Here is a 19,883-nt window from a genome sequence, read left to right on the forward strand (position 1 = left end):
GAACAACAGGAATTCTCATTCATTGCTGGTGGGAATGCAAAATGGTATAGTTACTTTGGAAGACAGCTGGGCAGTTTTACAAAACTAAATATACTCCAATGACGTAACTCAACAGTGGCACCCCTTGGTATTTATCCGAATGAACTGAAAATGCATGTCCACACAAAAACCTGCATACAGATGTCTACAGCAGCTTTATTCATAATTGCCCAAACTTGAAAGAAACCAATATGTGCTTCGGGAGGTGAATGAATAAATAAACTGTGATACATCCCAACAATGGAATACTATTCAGTGCTAAAATGAAATGAGCTGTCAAGCCTTGAAAAGACATGGAGTTAACCTTAAATCACATCTAAGTGAAAGAAGCCCAATCTGAAATGGCTACATGCTGCATGATTCAAACTACACGACATTCTGGAAAAGGCAAAGCTATGGAGACAGTAAAATATTAATGGTTGCCAGGTGTGGAGTGGGGGCATGGGGTACAGAGGGATGAATAGGCAGAGCACAGAGTATTTGTAGGGCAGCGAAACTATTCTGTATGATACTACAATGGTAGAAACGTGTCATTATGATAAAAATATACCAAGAGTGAACCCAAATGTAAACAATGGACTTTGGGTGTTAAAAATGTATCAGGGTAGGTTTATCAATGTAACAAGTGTACCACACCACTGTGGTGCAGGATATAGATAGCAGGGGGAGCTTGTCTGGTAAGGTGCAAGGAATATGGGGGAACTCTGCACTTCCTGTTCAATGTTGCTGTGAACTTAAAACTGCTCTAAAATACAAGTATACTAATTTTAAAAAGAAAGCATTATTGGTGCTAAGTTGTAGTGTCATTTGGTTATCACCCAGTGTTTAAAGAAAAAGAAAGTAAATCTTTTAAATGCAGATGTAATTTAGCTCGTAAGAACCTAAATTTAGATCTTTAAAAGATAAGAACTATTTGTTACAATTTTTCATAGTAGAAAGAGGAAAAATCCAAATTACCTTACAGATTAAGTTATCTTATTACAGTGGCTGGAGAAGTGCACCTGATGGTTGAGAGACTTACAACGCCTTTGCAGTTGACATTGCTGAATGCCTGCTGGAGGAAAGGTCAGTAAAGGAAATCATGGTAGTGCCACTTCCCAACGACACAGTGACTTGTTGCATTAAAGATTTTGATTACCAATGATCACTGAATTAATATCTCATCTGCAGAAATTTTACTTGCTTTACCAATGGGACAAATCTACAGATGAGGCCAGGCTTACTGTTTTGCATGCATTCATCCATTATCAGACCCAACTAACCATCATCCAAGATCTCTTATAGGAACACTTGGCAACAAACACAAATTGTTGAATAACTTTTTTGTCAACAAACTTGTGGCTTGGCAAGAAATGCAAAGTGTTGAATAACTCTTTTGAGTCTCATGTTTATCCTGGAACAAGTCTGTCGACATGTGCACAGATGACACGAAACCCAAGGTGAGTAAAACTGCTGGCACCTGAGCGTGAATCAGGGCAGTGGCACCTAATTATACTAGCAGTCTTTGTATCCTTCACTGGGCAGCTAAAAAACAAAACAAAAACCAGTTTCACTTAGGACTGTCCTTGATGAAGCTGTGGAAGTTGTTAACTTCATTGAAATTCAACTCCTTGACCACATCTTTTTACTCTTTGTGCACAACATGAGCAGCATTTGAACTGCTTGCTGAAGTCTGATAGTTATCTCAAAGAAAAGCACCGTGCAACAGTTTTAGTTGTGAACTATACAAACTACTTTTGTCATGGAATATACCATTTTCCCTCGAAAGAACAGCAGACTGACAAATTATGATTATCCAAACTTGGGTATTTGTAAGACACTGTTTTAAAAATGAACAAAGTAAAACTTTTATTTCAAGGAAAATAACTGATCATTTTTCTTGTCATAGATAAAATTGAAAATTTCAGGGGAAAATTAGAGTTCTGTGAAACTTGAATTCACCAGCATGAGTTTGACAGCCTCTCAATATTTTCCTTATAGGATTGGTGGTGATATTAACAAATTCTTTTATATTGCATGGAGTATGTCAACATTCATAAAATCTGCATAACTCAATAAATCACTATGTCCCAAAAGAAAAATGTGTGATGTGTAGAAACATTCCTGGAAAAAATATTCAAAGTGTCAAACAGACCAATGGATTTTAATGTCACAAAGTATAAAAAGTTCATTATGGCTTCTGATTCCATATTGCAACTAACCATTAAAAACTATCTCTTGCCAAGTTTTGGTGTAATATCAAATAATATTCACAATTATCTGAAAAAGCTACCAAACATTAATAAAATACTACCACTTTTCCCAATTATCTATTAGTGTAAGACTGGATTTCTTCATTTTCTTCAACCGCAATAACACATCACAACAAATTGAATGCAGAGGCAGATATGAGAGCTATTTTTAAAATTAACTCAAACATCAAAGAGATCCATAAAAATATAAAACAAGGCTACTCTGCTAACTAAATTTTCTTTTCCTTTGGAAAATACAGTTTAAAATATAATTTAACAAATATCATTTGTGTTCCAGGTAAGGGCTTGTTGTTATTTAAAAATGAGTAAATACGTATCAGACACTTGAGAACTGTGCTAACCTATTCCTTTGCACACCACTTACAACATTCCTACCGACCACAAAAAATCAAGTCATGAATGTTGGAGGCTGTTTGAAATCCAGAAGCTTTCCTCACTTATTCACACTAGTTCTCACTCTGGCCAATTCCAAACTTGGGGCTCCATCTTTTACAGCCCATGCTGAACTTATGTGTGGCAGCTGTTCCTTGGGCCCTTTCCTGCTAGGGGACCCCCAGCTTGTTTCCCCCTCCTCTAAGAGGCCTTGATCTTCAGCATAGTCTAAGGCCCTCTCCAGCTTCCCAAGGGAGAATCTTAGTTTTGTCTAACCCAGTCCTTTGGCCCAGCCACTGGTTGTGAGACCATGCTTACACCTGTTTCTGACCCATGAGGTGTGAGAAGTCTGTTGAGGAACCTGGGAAGGTTTTCCTCAATCTTAAAATGGGTCATATGCCAGGGTTGACTCTTTCTATCTGGGTATTGCTGGCATGTGAAGCCTGGAGCCACTGCAGCCATTTGGGGTGCATGAGAACCAGGATACTGAACAAGCCAACGTTTGAGGATGACAGAAATAAAAAGCTCTTAGTGACAGTGTTTTATAAAAGTAACCCACCACTGCCCAATCTCTAGATTTCTTATTGGGTAGCTAATATATCTCCTAAGGCTTAAGCCATTTTAGTGAGGGCTTACCTTTACTTTTAGCTCAAAATATCCAAACCCATTTGGACATACACACAAATTAACTTTCCATTCTTTGGTTTCTTTGGGTGGGAAGACAGTGTAGCAGAGTGAAAAATGTAGGCTTCAGACCCAGGCTTCCCAGGCCCCAAACTGGGCTCAGTCACCTAGCTGGTGAGATCAGGGCGAGGTATTCAATCTCACGGGGCTTTGGTTTCCCATTTTTAAACTGGGGGACACAGTCCATGATGTCATGGTCAGGAGTAAAGGCACTGCTGCATTTAAAGAGTTCTGAGTGGCTTCCACCTTCTCACGGTCCACAAGAGGAGGTTCAGACAAGGTGAACGTGCAGTGAATGGCATCTTTGCTAACTTCGTTTAGACCAACATATTGGGTTGGACCAATTGCAGTTATTACCAGTAACCCGACATTTCCAGCTTACAAATGGCAGTTTCACGTGGTGCAATCTCCTGCCCCTGGAAGCTGGGATCAGAGCTGTGAAGAAAACTTTCTTTCCTTTTAGAAAATAATTGAGGCTCAGGAGTAGCTCAGCAAAGCTGGAGATTAAACAGGAGCTGCCGCAGAGCCCACTTCTGCACAGACAGACGTACAAGAGCCGAAGACTGAACAGCCAGTGAGATGACCTGTACTTGATTTCAAGATGGTGAAGAACTACCCAAACATGAATATAAAACTTACTGTCATACCAGCAGCCTTTAGTGCCCCATCCGTGACAAAGAGTAAATCCATTGCATTTCAATAGTAACACATTTGAGATGTCAGTTTTCATTGAAAAGACCCAAATGTAAAGAAATTTGGTGGTACCACCACAGACCTTGTGAATTTTATTCATCTCATGCTCCTGGGTGGGTCACATGGTCAGGAATAAAATACATTTTCTTAAGCTCTGAGAGTCTGATAACTTAGGTGTCTTTTTCACCACATGGGCTCACATTTAAACTAGAGGATAATTCCATAGTCAGAAATGTGGCCTCTTGACACCCTCCCTGTGAGATAATAACATAGCAGCCACCAGCTAAAATAAAAGGAGCTTGATTTTGTCAAACACCAAGCATTTGGTGTCCTCGGCGAGGACGTCGTGTAGGAGTGCCCGGGTGCCTGTGGCACCCCACTCCCTGGGCACAGCCGCAGATCAGGGCCAAGGGGGCGGCCGGGCAGAAGAGCTGGTGGCCTCGCAGGGCCTCGGTTATTTTCTTGGGTCAGGACGGCATGCTCCCAGCTTTCCAGGGACCACACCGCCCCACACCCCCGTTGATGCTCACCAGGGAGGAGGGCCAGGCGCCAGGGGGGCCTCTCGCCCGTCAGCAGGGTGAGGGGGTAAGCAGAGGGCGGAGGAGGGCCAGCTGAGGAGGGGCTGCGAGCGTTCAGAGCTTCACCGGGGGTTCGGAGGGTCACTTTCTGTTAGGATTGGGTCTGTGCCCTGCAGTTCTGATGTGGACCTATTCTTGCCCATGGAAACTGCCCGCAGAGTGCTGGCCCGGGGCCACAGGGGGAGCAACACTTGTCCCAGGCACCAGGCCAGCTCAGAGCTCGCTGGTAGTCTGGTCTGGCCTAAATCTCTCTTTGTTTCCCAAATGGCTTTTATCCCAAGCCTGGGAGATGAATATAAGCAATGTTAAATGCGAGATGATCATGAGGTCTGTCGGGTCCGCACACTCTGTCCTGAACGCAGGCACCCTGGGACCCGTGACAAGGCCCCTTGGCCCCTTCGGAGAGGGTGCTGGGGCTGCAGGCACCTGGCCCTCTCGTTGGCCCCGTCTGTCTAGGGCTCCTGAGCCTTCTTGGCTGCTTCCAGACTCTTCTTATCCCCCAAACCCCAACAGCGGTTTCCTCTGGCCAGGACAGGGAACAGGACCCGGAAGGAAAAATGGCCACCTCAACTTGATTTGCTACGTTCTATTCTTTTTATAAAATGAAAGGTCTCTGCAAACCTTTTATGACAGAATGTTAATGTGATTCTCGGGGCGGGGGTTAATTACTCTACATCTTTCTGAATCTTTAAAGTAACAGTACTTCAAACGTTAACAGTGCTGAAATCAGTAGCGATCCCTTACGTATTTCTCACATTTCTTCTAATGAGCATCTTTTTCTTTCCTAATGGGAAAAAAATCTAAAGCATGGGCTGAGAAATTCTCTATATCAGGCACTGTGAACTAGGTGCTCTGTGGGGATCCATTTGCATGTGGGCCCTGTGCAGACACCCACTGTGAGGACAGTCATTTTGGGAGAATACAAACCTATAACATGATAGCAAAGAATGAAACTATAGTGCATTGAAACTGACCAGGTCAAAAGGAAGTAGGCAAGTGGCACAAAGGGGAGACACTGTTTTCAGCTTGCACTTCAGTCAGAAAGCTGTCATCCAAAAGGGGGAGGTACTAGCCCTCTGGTGCCACACACCCACTAGGGAGGAAGCACAGCAACGGTCACCAGCAGAGGAAGGAGCCACTGTCACAGGCCATCAAGGAGGCAGGCAGGATATTTTAGCGGCAGATGGACAATGCAAGTAGCTGAGGGTCAGATCAAATCAAAACCAGGGCCCTTTGCTTAATGATTAACACTCTTGTCATTTGCCCAGTGAGGAGCCTGGGGGTTACAGCAAAGCTCCACAGAACAGTCTTTTAATCTTGTATGTAGGACTATACCAGCTGAGCACAGGAAAATCCCTGTAGATCAGTCTCAGAGTGGAAGTACTCTTGGCAAACACTTGTGCTACTTTATAACAGTGTCAAATGAAAGAATCTGGCCAGCAGTTGTTGAAGGTTTGACTTCCCCTGTCAAAATCCAGTTTCTAACGATGGATACCAGGGAATTGGTCCTGCTTTCTGATGTACAGCATGTTTCTTTGATAGTTTATTTCTCCCAGCTGTGGTACATGTTACAGAAGGTCTGGTATGCCTTCTCATTCCACCAGTCCGCAGGTACAGATTGAGCACAGACTTTATACACCAGGCACTGGGATAGACACTGGGATGCCATAATAAATAAACAAAGCCAGCCCCCACCATCCTGGAGGCAGGCCCTAAGTGGGCACAGCTTTTCCTTCCTTAATAAACTTTCTCCCTGGTCTAAGAACTCAGGAGGATCTTGACCTTGTTGAGAACAAATTCTTTGCTCCACTACAATGTCTTTCTAGGTGAAACCAGCTGATAACATGTTGTGATGGTTAATTTTGTGTGTCAGAGCTTGGCAAGGCTGCAGTGTTCAGTATTCAGTGAAACATCTGGGTGTTTTTATGATTTTTTTAAAATGAGATTAACATTTAAATCAGTGGACTTTGAATAAAACAGATTACCCTCCATAATTTGGGTGGGTCTCATCCAAAGGCCTTAATAGAATGAAGACTGACCTCCCCTGAGCAGGAAGGAGACCTGCCTGCAGATGGCCTATGGGTTTCTTTCCTGGGTTTCCAGCCTGCCCACCTACCCTGCAAATTTTGGACTTGTACCTCCTCAACTGTATGAGCCAATTCCTCAAAATAAATCTCTTTCTCTCACATATGTAGTGCATTTATCTCCTGTTGGTTCTGCACACGTACTCACAGAACACACACTAAAGGCAGTGAGACAGCAGGGGGTGGGTGTGGGACAGACTCCCAAGCTCCCAGGGGTTTTCATTGCTAAAGCTGAAAGGAGTCTTAGAAATAATCTAGATCCTGCTTTCTAAACAAAATCTTTCACAGAATCCAGTGCACCAAAACGGGATCCACAAGCCCATGTGTGACAACTGCCTCATTCTCCTTTGCGCTCCTCTCCCCAAGACACCCCGGGAGGTGCATCTGAACTTGAATGTTCAAGCTCATTGTTTACAAACAGAATTATTTTATGTGCTCCCCAGCAAATATTCTTGCACGTCCCTCAATGTATTTCGATGGTAGTGCTACTCAAGTCTGCACCAACATTATATACATAAATTATTTATGCTAATGGCTCTTGAACAGCTATAATAAAACAGACTTACAAATTCAATAAAAACATTACTACCAAACCAATAAAATTTAACTTAATAAGATTAATTTGTCAAATGATGTTGGTTTGCTCAAACGAAATTGCTGCTGGAAATATGAATGATAGTGACTTCTATGGAGCAGAGCTTTTTTGTGTTTGACAAAATGACTGGACAACCTTCACTGATGGGGTCCCATGCTATATTATTTGGCCTTCACTTGATATGATTAGTGTTGAGACCTCCTGAGTTCTTTCCTCAGTAGCCCATGAAAAAATTAAAGCAGTGTTGCTGATCCCAAACAAATACCCAGGCTCTGTGGTGGTTGGTAGCCCTTAACTATCGGGGGACAACTGCCAGATTCAGACAAAAGCTTAATGAGTTCTCATGAAAATGAAAAACTTATAGAAGGGAAAAGGCTGGTGATGAGTGAGTCTAAGTGCAGGGTGTATGTATGTCCTTGTCTTATTCTTGAGGCTTTTTTGTAGATTAGATTTTTTTTGGGGGGGGGAAAGAACCCATGGAGAGCTGACAGCTCCCAAGAATGTGTCCATACCCCACCAGTGTGAGAACACGAATCTACTTCAACCCTCTATTTTATAGATTGGAAAAGTAAGGCCCAGAGAACAGAAATGAGCTATGGGGATATTACTGGCCTATTAATTAGTGGAGAATCAAGATTAGAGCCTCCGCCTTCTCACCCAGACCCTTCACCATACTGACTATGAATTGCAGGGTTTAGATTCTACAGTCCTACAGTTCTCCCAGGGTTATAGTCTGCTGGAAGAAATCAGTGAGGACTTCACAACTGACCTGTTCCAGGGCATTACTAAGCTGGCCTTTAAGAAGACGCCAGTGTGTATCCCCACATACATCCCAGGCAGAATCAAGAGTCCAGCATCATGAAGAAGGAGCAGAGATTTCACTTGCTATGAAGCATTTCATTCTTAAACAGAAAAAAAAAATTCTCTTTATTCTTGGACTCCAGCGACTGCTAACACCTTCCAGGCAGTAACCCTGAGACTGGGCAGAACAGGGGACATGGCCTTGGGCTACCCCATTCCTACACCCACGCAAAGGTACCTTCTAGGCTCTAAGCCCTGCCTCCAGCCCTAAGTTTAATTTTCCGTCATTCAAAAGAGATAATACAAAGCTTAGGAAATATGGAAAAATTACTATCCATAAAAGCACTTTGAAAATAGAAGTATGAGATGAAATGCAAACTGTTTTAGAAAATGCTCATCATTTAAACCATCATGTTTCCCATGGGACAGGTATCTGATCCCAGGGTTCAACAGCCGAATGACTGGAAGAGGTGATTATTGCTAAAAGGGCTGAAATGTCTATGGAGTAGAGAAGAATTTGTAAAGCGTTTGAGCAAGTGGTATTGTCTCTAGTGTAGTAAGAGGGTCAAGTTCATGGGAAAAAGCCAGGGGAAACGTCACGTTTACTGTGAAACACAGACACTATAGTTATTCATCAGAGGAAATTATATGCAGAGGGCTGTTCAAAGAAAACCTCATTCCCCCTACTCCAAGTACACAGAACTGCAAATACATGGCCAGCCAACTGTCCTTTGTGTTTTAAAAACCAATCAACAACTTCTGGAAGCTATAATCTAGTTCTTAAGAGCCTACACTTAATGATTAAGTTGTGGATGAACCCCATTTGACCACAAACCTTCAAAGTTGCACAATGTCTTCCACAAATGTTAGGTTCGCAGTTCATTAGAAGGATTGTGGATCCTGGGCCGAGGTGCCAGCTAGCAGTCTGGGGCCTTGGGGAGAGTCTGGTGGTGGGAAATGCAAGCCTGTAAACTGGGCAGTTGGGAAACAAGTGTGTAAGCTGTTTGGGCAATTCCACTCACTATTCATATTTCACCTCCTTTGGGGGCACGAGGCGCACCAACATGGGCTGGTCTGGCCGTGGGTGGGAAGCCTTGAAATAACTTTCAGTGGTCCGGCTGGACTGGCTGAGAAGGCGGTTTCTGGAGAGAGGGAATTTCTCTTAGATTTGCTGTTCTCTAACAAGTGCTGCCCACGGTGCTCACTCCTCATGCTCACATCCCCCAGGGGGCTTCACCCAACTCTGGGTGCCTCCACCAGCCATCGCCTCCCAGTGTGCCCTTCCCAACCCAGACCTTCAGCCTGCATCTGCCCCCAGCCCATGTGGAGAGCCACGCCGGAGACCCCCAGCACCCAGGCTGTCCCGGGGCTCAGCAGCTCCTCAGCCCCACACCTGCCCCTTCCCCTGGTTTGCTGTCTCCTCAGAGGCTCTGATAGACACCTGAGGTCGTTCTTAATGCTTCCTGACATCCTCGTATTTCTTGACTCTCCCCTCCCCCACCCATGACGAGCTGTTCCACGCCTTCCCACACTGCTGCACCCCACTAGCTGCTCCTGCCTCCTCGGCTTTAGCTTTCAGTGGCTCCCCATGGTCCCCAGGAATACAGTCAGGTCCTTCAGGACAGCAGTGAGGCCCTTCAGTCTGGTTTTTTCTCTCCTTGAGTCAACTCCCACCCCAGAAGGCCGGGTGCTGGTGTCTGCCTCTCGCCGCATCGTTTCCGGGTCACATGCCTTTATCCTGCTTCTCCTTATACCCGAACTGCTCTCATCCAGCTTGCTGTGTCCTGTCTGGCTAACTGCTCACTTGCCCCCTAGATGTGCTTCGGGGGCCTGCTCTTCCTGGAGTGGTCTCGGCCTGGCGTCATGGGGCTGGGTGTGGCTGCTCTGCTCGCCCTCCACACACCGTGTGCCTGTCATTTTGTGTGTCAGAACCACCCCTTCATGTCTCCGACACTCACCTGTGAGCTCTTTAATGAAGGGATGGAGAGTTCGTGTTCTCAGAATTCAACAAATATGCTTCAAAAGCGTTTGCTAGACGAATGAAAAAATCATCTAAGTTTACTTTTCTGGTCTTCAAAGAACGATTTCCAAAACAAATATCCACGACATTATGACATGTCTGCCCCGACAAGGGGCCTGTTGGGAGCCCCTCGAGGGGAGGGGAGCTCCAAGCTCTCCTACTCACACCCTGGCCAGGGCTGGATGCTGAATGGTGACGCTGGAAGCAAAGAACTGAATGGCAGGGTGACCAAGCTCTTGAAGGACTCGAGAAGTGTGGATAACCGGTGGTCACCAGTCCTGCGAGGGGAGCCCCCTTCTGGGCCTTCATCTCTAAAAGCCTTGACTGGGATCCACTCTACAGTCCCTTCAGATTTCAAGATATACCATCAGCTGAAACAAAGCGGCTTTGCCCAGGGATTAAAAAGAGATGAATGATGAGAAAAGGACAGATTTGTGGGCTGTGGACACCCTGATGTGGGGCCCCACTACCTGGAGCAGTGAGCGACAGCACCAGGCACACTGGTGCTTGTTCCGAACGGGACATGGGGGCAGGGGAGGCTACCAGAGGGGAACCACCCTGCAGAGCAGAGAACAGCCCCATGGCCGCCTGAGAACAATGTACCCCGGCCAGCACTGAGGGGGAGGAAGACTGCATCAAGTCAGCCCTTCACCTTTGCCCCCTAACTTACCAGAAGGCCCGTGGCTCCGGTATAGTGGTTCCATACAAACAGGTAAGCACACACCTGTGTCTCCTGCAGACACTAGGAAAGGCCACCATCACCAGGCCATCAGAGGGGGTCTGAGGGGTGTGTGCATGTGTGCATAAGGCACGTACTTACCTGTTCAGGGTTCACCCAGGAAAATCTGTCCAGACTGCCACCTTCTAGTGTCCCAACTACATTAAGTGGAGGCTCTGCCCTCCATTCTCACGGGGGATGCAACACCTTAGCGGCCACGTTCCCTCTTCATCTCGGTGAGATCTCCGTGAAGCCTTCCCAGGACACGGCAGAGCCCTGTGGGGTCCCGTTCTCTGTAACCCCCTGTACAGTCAGTGCTTGGTTCCAGAGGGCTCGGTGTCATCTGCTGAGCACCTCGCCCACATCCCCAGCTGTACTGCAGCCCCTCGTGGGAGTTTCTGTGGCCCCTGAGTGCCCATCACACCACTGAGGCTTAAGCAGAAACTCCTTAAAAGCTCATTTGATTTAACTTCTACCTTCTAAGGAGATAATTAGCTAATTGTAGTAAAGGAACCCTGGTTAATGCAAAGACTGTCCTTATCAAGTTTACTCTTTGTGGTTCCTTTCCTCTGCACATCTCCCTTCCCCAGGCAACCCCACCATATTTTAGGAACGCTGATAGTAGGAGTTTCCGACTGGGTAGGAGATGGTACTGCAAGAGAAGAGATGTTTGAGCCCTTCCCTTCACAGCTGGCTGAGACCCTCTACGGTCCATGGGAAACGGCTGGTGCTCCGCTCTTTGTGCCTCCTTTCCAAACGTATACCTGAACCAGGGGCCATGAAGGTGTGTGGGCAAGACGTGGTGCTAGAACCCCTGGGTAGGACCCCTGATTTTTGTCTCTCCACCCCAGCCTTATCTTCCCAAGCTGATGCTTGACTTATTACTCATGTCTGCTTAGGTTAAGACTCGGGGCTGTGGCCCCGGGGTTCTCACGGTTCTGGCATCGATGCACCTGCATTTGTGATAACACTGGTAACAGCTATTTGCTGCCAGATACTCTTGCATCAGCAGGATATATAAAATTTTCAGAATATATCAAATTTCCAGGTCTGTGGACACAGAATGGGGAATGCTTTCAGAAACCACCTGGTGAGAGCTTTAACACTAAATTAGTCAAGATATGGGCAATAACATGGCTCTTCTCTAAAATTTCTTGTATTAGGGAGTCACGCAAATACTGGCTCATCAAAGCATGATCAAGGGGGTACCAATTAATGCCAGATGCCTGCCTTCAGATCATTAAATCGCATGTGCTACTTAACATGCTCATCATTCTAAGTCTTGATGGGATGAGCAGTTGACTAAGGCTTGGAACTTGATCACTGCTCTGCCACTGACCTCCAGTAACCACTCCACTCTCCAGTCCCTTGGTCTAAAATGTGGGGAACCACGCCTGCTCTACTGGCCCCCCAAGTTTGCTGTGAGGGTGAGCTTCATATATGGTACGTCTTCACCCCCACAATTAAAAAGACCTCTTAGACTCATCTGATGGTCCTTTTCACCTTGTGAATAGAGCCTCTCAGCCTAGTGTGTTCTGATCACTATCAGAAGAAGGGCTGGAGGAAAGTGCCAGGGTGAGCCCAGGAGGAAAAAGGGGAGGTCAAAGGCCAGGCTGCACCTGGTCACCCCCTTCTAGCCTGATTATCTCCCATTTGCAGGCTTTTCTTCCTAGTCCTGGGTCCCCAGACTCCCCTGGAGGGTTGAGACTTGGGTTACACTTTCCATGCTACCTGTGAGCAGCCCACCTTCTGCGTCCTCGGCTCCAGAGCTAGGACGAGGGATGCCCATCCTGTTATGTCCTGCCGGGAAGGCTGCCTCCCGCCCCAGGCTCTCCCACAGCACAGCTGCCAGCCTGGCTGGGGTTCTGCATGTGCAGAGGAGTAAGAACTGAGCATTGGTGGGAAAGATACTGCAGTTTCTAGATATTATGGTAATGTGCATTCACTCTAAACTTAATCATAAGTAGAGACGTGGAAATACTAGATTACAGGCCCAGGAGTTGACTGTTTACTAAAAATCAACAGGGAAAACCAATGTGATCTTACAGTACATATTCATTAAGCGCCAAAGGGAAGAGCTTTTAAATGTCCCCGCTGCATATAATTTACTCTGATGAATGCCCACAGAGTATGTGCTTCATGTCAAATTCAAGTTAATTCTCCCTCTGGCTCTTTCCCATGAACTTGCTTGCCACCAGGCCATAACTACTTACTCTCACTAGTACTGGAGTTCCAGAAACTCCTACTAAATCACAGACTTGGAAAAATTCCCCATCACCCTCTTCCCCCTCTCACTCTGTTCGCTGAAGATGAAAGTGCCCTTGGCTCTGTTCACACCTTCACCTTTTATCGTGTTGTTCCTGGAGTCCCACACATGGGACATCCTCAGTCATCTCCCTGTGTTTTTACCTCCTCAACAACCTTCCTCTGCAAGTCCTTTGACCTCCAGAGAACCTGTTCTCATCTTTACCTCACAGAAATGCAAGATGCAGTAACCAGCCATAAACCCATATGCATTTGCTTAGATGCCATGACACGCACTTTGGGGGTGACCATCAAACCCTGCCCTTCAACATTTGCCTCTTGCACAGAATTCCTGATTTACCTCACCAACAAACATCACCTGCTTGCCACTGGGGATCCCGCCTCATCGACACATCCACGGTGTCTACTCTGAAAGAATACAGAACTGCTCCCTTTAGGATAAGAAACTAAAATTCAAGGTGCTTAACTGAGTTATTACAATTTAATGAGACAACATGGATGTGCTGGAAAACCGGTCCCTGATTATGTAGTTGGGTGGGTCCCAGGCTATCAAAGGCCAGCCCCCCACCCGTCCCACCACATGTGCGTGGTGCCACGCCTTCCCCAAAACCCTCACGCTCGCGCTTTCCTTTCTCTGTTCTGCCACATCCCATGCCCTTCCCTCTGTCGGCTCACACAAAGATGCTCTAGTGTCTCACCTATAAAAGAACAAACAGTCTACTGACTCGAGGTCCTTGCATCTGCCCTATTTCTACTTGGTGATTCTGTCCTGAACCTTCTGCAGCTGCACAGTGGAAAATAGGCTCCAGCTGGGTGGCCATGTGCCCGTTAAAGTGGGAGGTGAGGGATTCTGATACTAGACAGGACAGGAGGACACATGCAGTGGGGGACAGTTAGCAGTCTGCCACATTATGCTTCTCCAGAATACTACAAGGACCTTGGGATGCCTAAACTCAAGTTAGGGTAAGCTTTTTTATTATTTAACTAAAAGTATCTTTTTTGTCCTTGTTCTTAGACAAAAGGCTGTCTAGGCTATCAAGGAGAAGTTAGTTGAGAATTTAATTGTCATTCCTTTATACATACACCCACAGGTTTCCTCATTGCCAGGGTGCTGGGGTGGAAACATGGGGCACTGTAATTGATTAGCTTCGCTGTTTCTGCCACAGCTAATGTTTACCCTCTCTGAGCCTCATTTTCCTCATCTACGAAATGGAAGTAATCCCACCCAGGGCTGTTGTAGGATTCATGGAACCTACAGAGCATTGATAGTGCCTCTGTCATGATCCTGGCAGGAATCAGTTGGCAGGCACACTGAAAAGAAGGGGTCACTCCCAGGGGAGAAGGAATGTGGGCAGAGTTCTGGGAACCATGGAGGGCTGGGGTCTGAGCTCCAATTCTTTAGAAGCAGATCAAGCCCAGCTCTAAAGCAAAGGGCAAGGATGCCCCTGAACATAGAGCAGGGCAGATCAGAGATGGGGGTGGGGGGCATAACAGCATGACCAGCACAGTAGGCAATACACACTCGTTAACCTAGAGCACTCACCCACGCGCGGTCAGGTGGCTGGCAGAGTGGTGATTTACCCCACCCCATGTTGGTCTGCCTTTGTCTCTGGTCTCTCTTGGCCTCTTCACTCCAGCATCTAGTAGAAAGGGTGGTGACTGCAGACCCAGGTTGTATCCAGAGAAGGGTGGAACCGTGAGAGACGTCGTGGTTGTCACACACATGCATCCCTCGGATGGTGCTTGGCTCCAGCATCGTCCTCGGCATGCAGAGAGCTGTGGAATCTGCCCTTCGGCTCCGCAGCACCCTGGGACTCGCCTGAGAACGAGGATGATTGGGAGTCCAGCCCCTGGCTCAGGCCGCAGGGCTCTCGCAGGCTCCCAGCATAGCCTCCTGCTGGCTCCATACTGACTTTTTTCTGATAGTGTCATCTTGCCTTAAAACACACTCCCTGCTCCCTCTTTCACAGAGAACTAACTCCAAACACCTCGGCCTGGTATCCAGAGCTGCTGCTCTCCCCCCTGGCCCCCCACCCCACCCAGGACCCCTCCAACCGCACAGGCTCAGTCCGCCTCCGCATGGGCCCTCCGGGCATCCTGCTCTGGGGGGGCGCGGCCCTGGACCCCCGTGGCCCCTGGCCGCCTGCCGCCTGTCCTGGTAGGGCCAAGGCCACGCCAGCCTGTGTCGCGCTCCCTCTTCATCCTCCACGTGCCTGTCTGCCTGGTGCTTGCCGCTTCCATATGCATCTGCCTCCTTCACCAGGTCACCATCCTCACCCAGAGCCCTCACTCTGGGTCTTGCTCACCAGGCCTGGCAGGGCGTTTGCATGCAGCACTCAGGAAGTGCTGGTGGAACTGGAGGAGGTCCACTTAGAATCTTCTTGAAAAGTCACTACCTTAAGGGCTAGGGAAAGAGAAGCCTCCATCAGGAGCTTTTAATTTAGACAAACCTCTTTAAAAAAAAGATCTCAGAACTTCCTATGCCTGTCACAAAGGGGTCTGGAGCTGTGGGGGACATAACCTGGGCTGTGGGGCTTGGCTGATGAGGCAGGTCTTTGCCCAGGAGGACTGTCCGGAGAATATAGGGTGCTGGGCTGCCTTCCTTTGCCCCGGGGTCAGGTCTGGGAGGTCACCCCCTTCACTGCACAGCAGTTCTTGTCGTGGCTTGCAACATTCCACGTCAAAACCTGCATGGGATGGGTGGGAAGGGAGGGACAAGGGTGGGGGGAAAGAAAGGGGGCATTACGAATAGCATATATAATGTGGGGGAGGGCACGGGAGGGCTGTGCAACACAGAGAAGACAAGTAGTGATTCTACAGCATCTTACTATGCTGATGGACAGTGACTCTAATGGGGTTTGTGGGGGGACTTGGTGATGGGGGGAGTCTAGTAAACATAATGTTCCTCATGTAATAGTAGATTAATTACACCAAAAACCAAAAAACCTGCATGGGCATGAGACGGAAGGTCTGGCTCTCCCTAAGGTGCCTGTCATGTGGGGCTCCAAGATTCTCTGCAGGAATCTGCACTCACAGGACAGTGCCGCCAGGATCCCTGCTTACCTCCTGCAAGCCTTCCAGGCTACGACTTATTTGCAAAAATGTCTTTATCTTTATATCTGAATTACTAAGGGGCCTTTACTGCCCTCCAGTACAGTCTGGGACACATGGGTAGCCTCCTCTCGGGATGGTTCAGAGCCTCAGCCCCCATTGCTCTGCCTCCTGGTTGTTTCCTCTTCCTCTGACCTACCCCCTGCTGCTGGCCCAGAACATCAGGAGACCTCGCCTCTCTGTCTCTCCCCTCTCCAGGCAGCAGCTTAGAAGTGATACCCTGTGTTTGTGTAGCATGTTCCAGCCCAGACATCCCAAGCCCTGTGCAAACATCAGCTCACCATTACTGCACCTCTCCCTCTTCTTGCCATATCATGGCAAGGAAACTGTTGAAAGGACACGATTTGTGGAGTGGGGAAAAGAACATTTGGAATCGAAAACAGGAGGTTAAAAGGTGGGAAAGGTCAAAAAGCCTAAATTTCTGGTTTCAGAATGAACTTACTTTGGTTCTAAACCAAAAATGTCCCTTTTTTGGATTCTAACCCTCTGGCTGCTTAGCTGGTGACATCACAGCATGGTGATGCTATTTTATAACACCGCCTGTGACATGATTTGGGCTATTGCGGTCTCCCTGTGTTTTGCAAGCCAGATGGTATCATTGAAAACATGATCTGATTTTGCAAAAAGGGACTCCATGCATGCATTTGTGAAGGGTGTTATGGCTCTGACTCAGCTGGTTGGAATTAAGCACTAGTACTTCTCTATATTTTAACTCATTGGTCTTCCTAGTAAACACTTCACTTTCCAGATGGAAAAACTGAGCTCTCAGAGCTGAGCCAGGGTCCCGAATCCACAGCTTTGCCACTAGACCATCACCCTACATTTTGTTGAATTTGATGGGACGTGGGAAAGGCTTTGCAGATCACAGAAAAAATTCCCTCCGCCTTCTCTCCCGCTTCACTCACTTGTTTCTGGGCCCAGGAACAGGCAGCGGACCTCTGCAGTCTCCAGCTGCTTAGCCTTCTACTTCGCCCCTGCCACTCTAAGATCAAGCCCAGACCTTCTTTCCCTCCCCTCAGCCTGTGCTCCCTCTGGGCTCGCCCTAGCTTACAACTTAGAAATTGAGCTGGCTCTCATGAAATCTTGCCCTTTGTGACCATAGAGATGAACTTGGAGGGCATTATGCTAAGTGAAATAAGTCAAACAGAGAAAGACAAATACCATATAATCTAAAAAACAAAATTAACAAACAAATCAGAAATAGATTCAGGAGCACAGAAAACAGGCCGCTGGTTACCATAGGGGAGGGGATGGGGGATAGGCAAAATAGTTGAAGGGGATAAAGAAGGACAAACTTCCAGTTATGAAATAGTCACAGAGGTGAAAAGTAGAGCACAGGAAATATGACCAATAATATTGTAACATCTTTGTATGGTGACAGATAACTGCACTTATCATGGTAAGCACCTCATGGAGTATATAATTATTGAATTACTATGTTGTTACCTGAAACTAATATAATATTGTATGTCAACTATATTTCAATAAAAAAATGTTTTAACTGTTATCTGGCTCTTCTCTCAAACAGCACCTGTCCTGTCTGGCACAGCCAGACACATCCTATGAAATTAGGCTCAGATCACCACGCTTACCTGCTCGAAGCCTGGTACCCTTCCACAATCCACCAAACTAAGGAAACTCTTTGCCTTCAGCACCCATAATATAACCTCGATCCACCCAAAGCTTCATTCCCACTGTTCCTTTATACATAGCTGGTGTTCAAGTTCCAATCAGGCTTCTTACTGGTATAAGAGTCGCTCCAATTTTCCAGGTCCGTGCGTTAGTAACATTTGCACTATTTCCTTTCCCCAGAATGCCCTTCACAACCCAATTTCCTCCATCCACACTTCAGTCTTTCTTCAAGGCCTATTCAAATGCCACTTCCTCCATGAAGCCTTGCCTGATGCCCTGTCCTTTGAATCCCCAAATGCACTTCTTGTGCACAGTTAGCTGTGTAGCCTCCCACAGTGCGTAGTGCGCTGCTTGACACGTAAGAGATGCTCAGTGGATGTGTGTGGATTACTTGGATGAATCACCTCATGAATTACAATGGACTCAATGAGTATCTGTGGAAACTGATTTGCCAATGATCCCACCTCTCCTCCTGAATCTCAGCTCTGGTTTGCGTTCCAGATACCTTCAAGAATGTATACATGTCTTACCTTTTCCTAGAACATGGCAGGTCAAAATCTGAACTAACTGTTCCCCTCCATCCTGCCCCCAACCCGGCCCCAACTTCATCACTTTCGTCTTTCTGCCTCACAAAATCCCCCAGCGTGTACTTCGGTGAGAGCTACTTCACGTGGGGCTCGATGAGCCCCGGGAACACAGGCGGCTATGTCCCAGCACCTAACATCCATGGATTAATCAGCATCCCGGAACTAAAGGATGCCAGAGTTGGAAGAGATGGTGGTCCAACCCCTGCACTACAGAGAAGAAACCACACTCCCGAAGGGATTTGTGAGAACTTGAGGCAGAGCTGTCCCAAGGCTCCAAGCTGCCACATGGCCCAGGGGTCTGTCCTCAGTAGGTACCACATGGCCTTCCTGAGCTCCTGTTTTTCCAGGTGCTTCAGGTCGTGATCTTTCAAGTCACTGCCCATTTCCCTGACTCCCACGTGCTATTGGACAATACAGTTAGCACGGGGCTTAGACAAAGTCATTGCCTCTCCCATTAATTCTGCCCCAGTGTCTGATGAGCCGGGTTCTCCAGAAATTTCCAACAGTCAGCGAATAGGAACTTTCCATTACTAATCCAGCAGCAGATTCAAATTCTCTTCATTTTCTCCGACATCCCTGCAAAGCTAACGATAACCCGGAATACTTCAGGGCTTTAAATAGTTCACCAATTCAAAAAGAGTTACTTAGAGCATGATCAGAAATTACCGTAAGTCCATGGAATATGGCTTGAACCAGACAATACGCACTTGGGCTAAATCATCTAAACTCACAGACAGCCTCAGAGGGACACTGACTAGAAAGAACTCAAGTACATCTGACCTGCTGAGCTAAACAGGCCAGAGAGCTTTCCAGCTGGCCCTTTGCTCTCCTGGGCAGGAAGACGGGAGAGAGATAACACTCTGGGACAATAGCTGTGCACTTTACACGTGAGATCTCATTGAATTTCGTCGTCTTGATCACCCTGTGTGGTAGTGTGCTCATCTTACAAACAAGAGAATCAACACATTAAAAAATGCAGTTGTTGCTCAGGCTGATGTAACTGGAAGCAGAGACAGCCTCCAAGCCCAGTTGTAACTCCAAAGACTAAGCTTTTTCTATTTCTCCAGTGGGTTCCTTCCTTCCTTTTTCTTTCTTTTTTTAGAAGCCAAATGCCCTTTTCTCTGAAATGATACACAAACTTAAGTATGGGAAGCATGAGTGCAGAGCCACCTTGCTTTATTCCTATTTGACAAAAACTGGCAACACCCCAAACAACCATGGAGGGGTGAATAAATAAGCAAATGATGGTGCACCCAGACAGTGGAATGGAACTCAGCAATACAAAGAAATGAAGTAACTGATACACACAGATCAGGGATGAACCTCAAAATAATTAGGCTGAGTGAAAGAAACCAAACACAAAAGAATATATACTGTAGGATGCCAAGTACATGGAAGTTGAGAAACAGCAAAACCAGTCGAAGGTGACAGGCAGCAGGTCAGTGGTGCCTA

General features: G+C 46.8%; 1 protein-coding gene across 1 annotated transcript in view; it reads right to left on the reverse strand.

The window, feature by feature from the left end:
• Positions 1 to 10,138: 10,138 nt before the first annotated feature.
• Positions 10,139 to 19,883, reverse strand: part of LOC140845099 (uncharacterized) — a 49,308-nt gene continuing 39,563 nt past the window's right edge. Inside the window, exon 3 of the mRNA XM_073218851.1 lies at positions 10,139 to 15,788. Within this exon, the coding sequence (XP_073074952.1) occupies positions 15,717 to 15,788 (72 nt within the window). The 3' untranslated portion in view covers positions 10,139 to 15,716. The remainder of the gene's footprint in view (positions 15,789 to 19,883) is intronic.

This window comes from Manis javanica, chromosome 12 (assembly GCF_040802235.1).
Source record: "Manis javanica isolate MJ-LG chromosome 12, MJ_LKY, whole genome shotgun sequence".
NCBI classification, from domain to species: domain Eukaryota; kingdom Metazoa; phylum Chordata; class Mammalia; order Pholidota; family Manidae; genus Manis; species Manis javanica.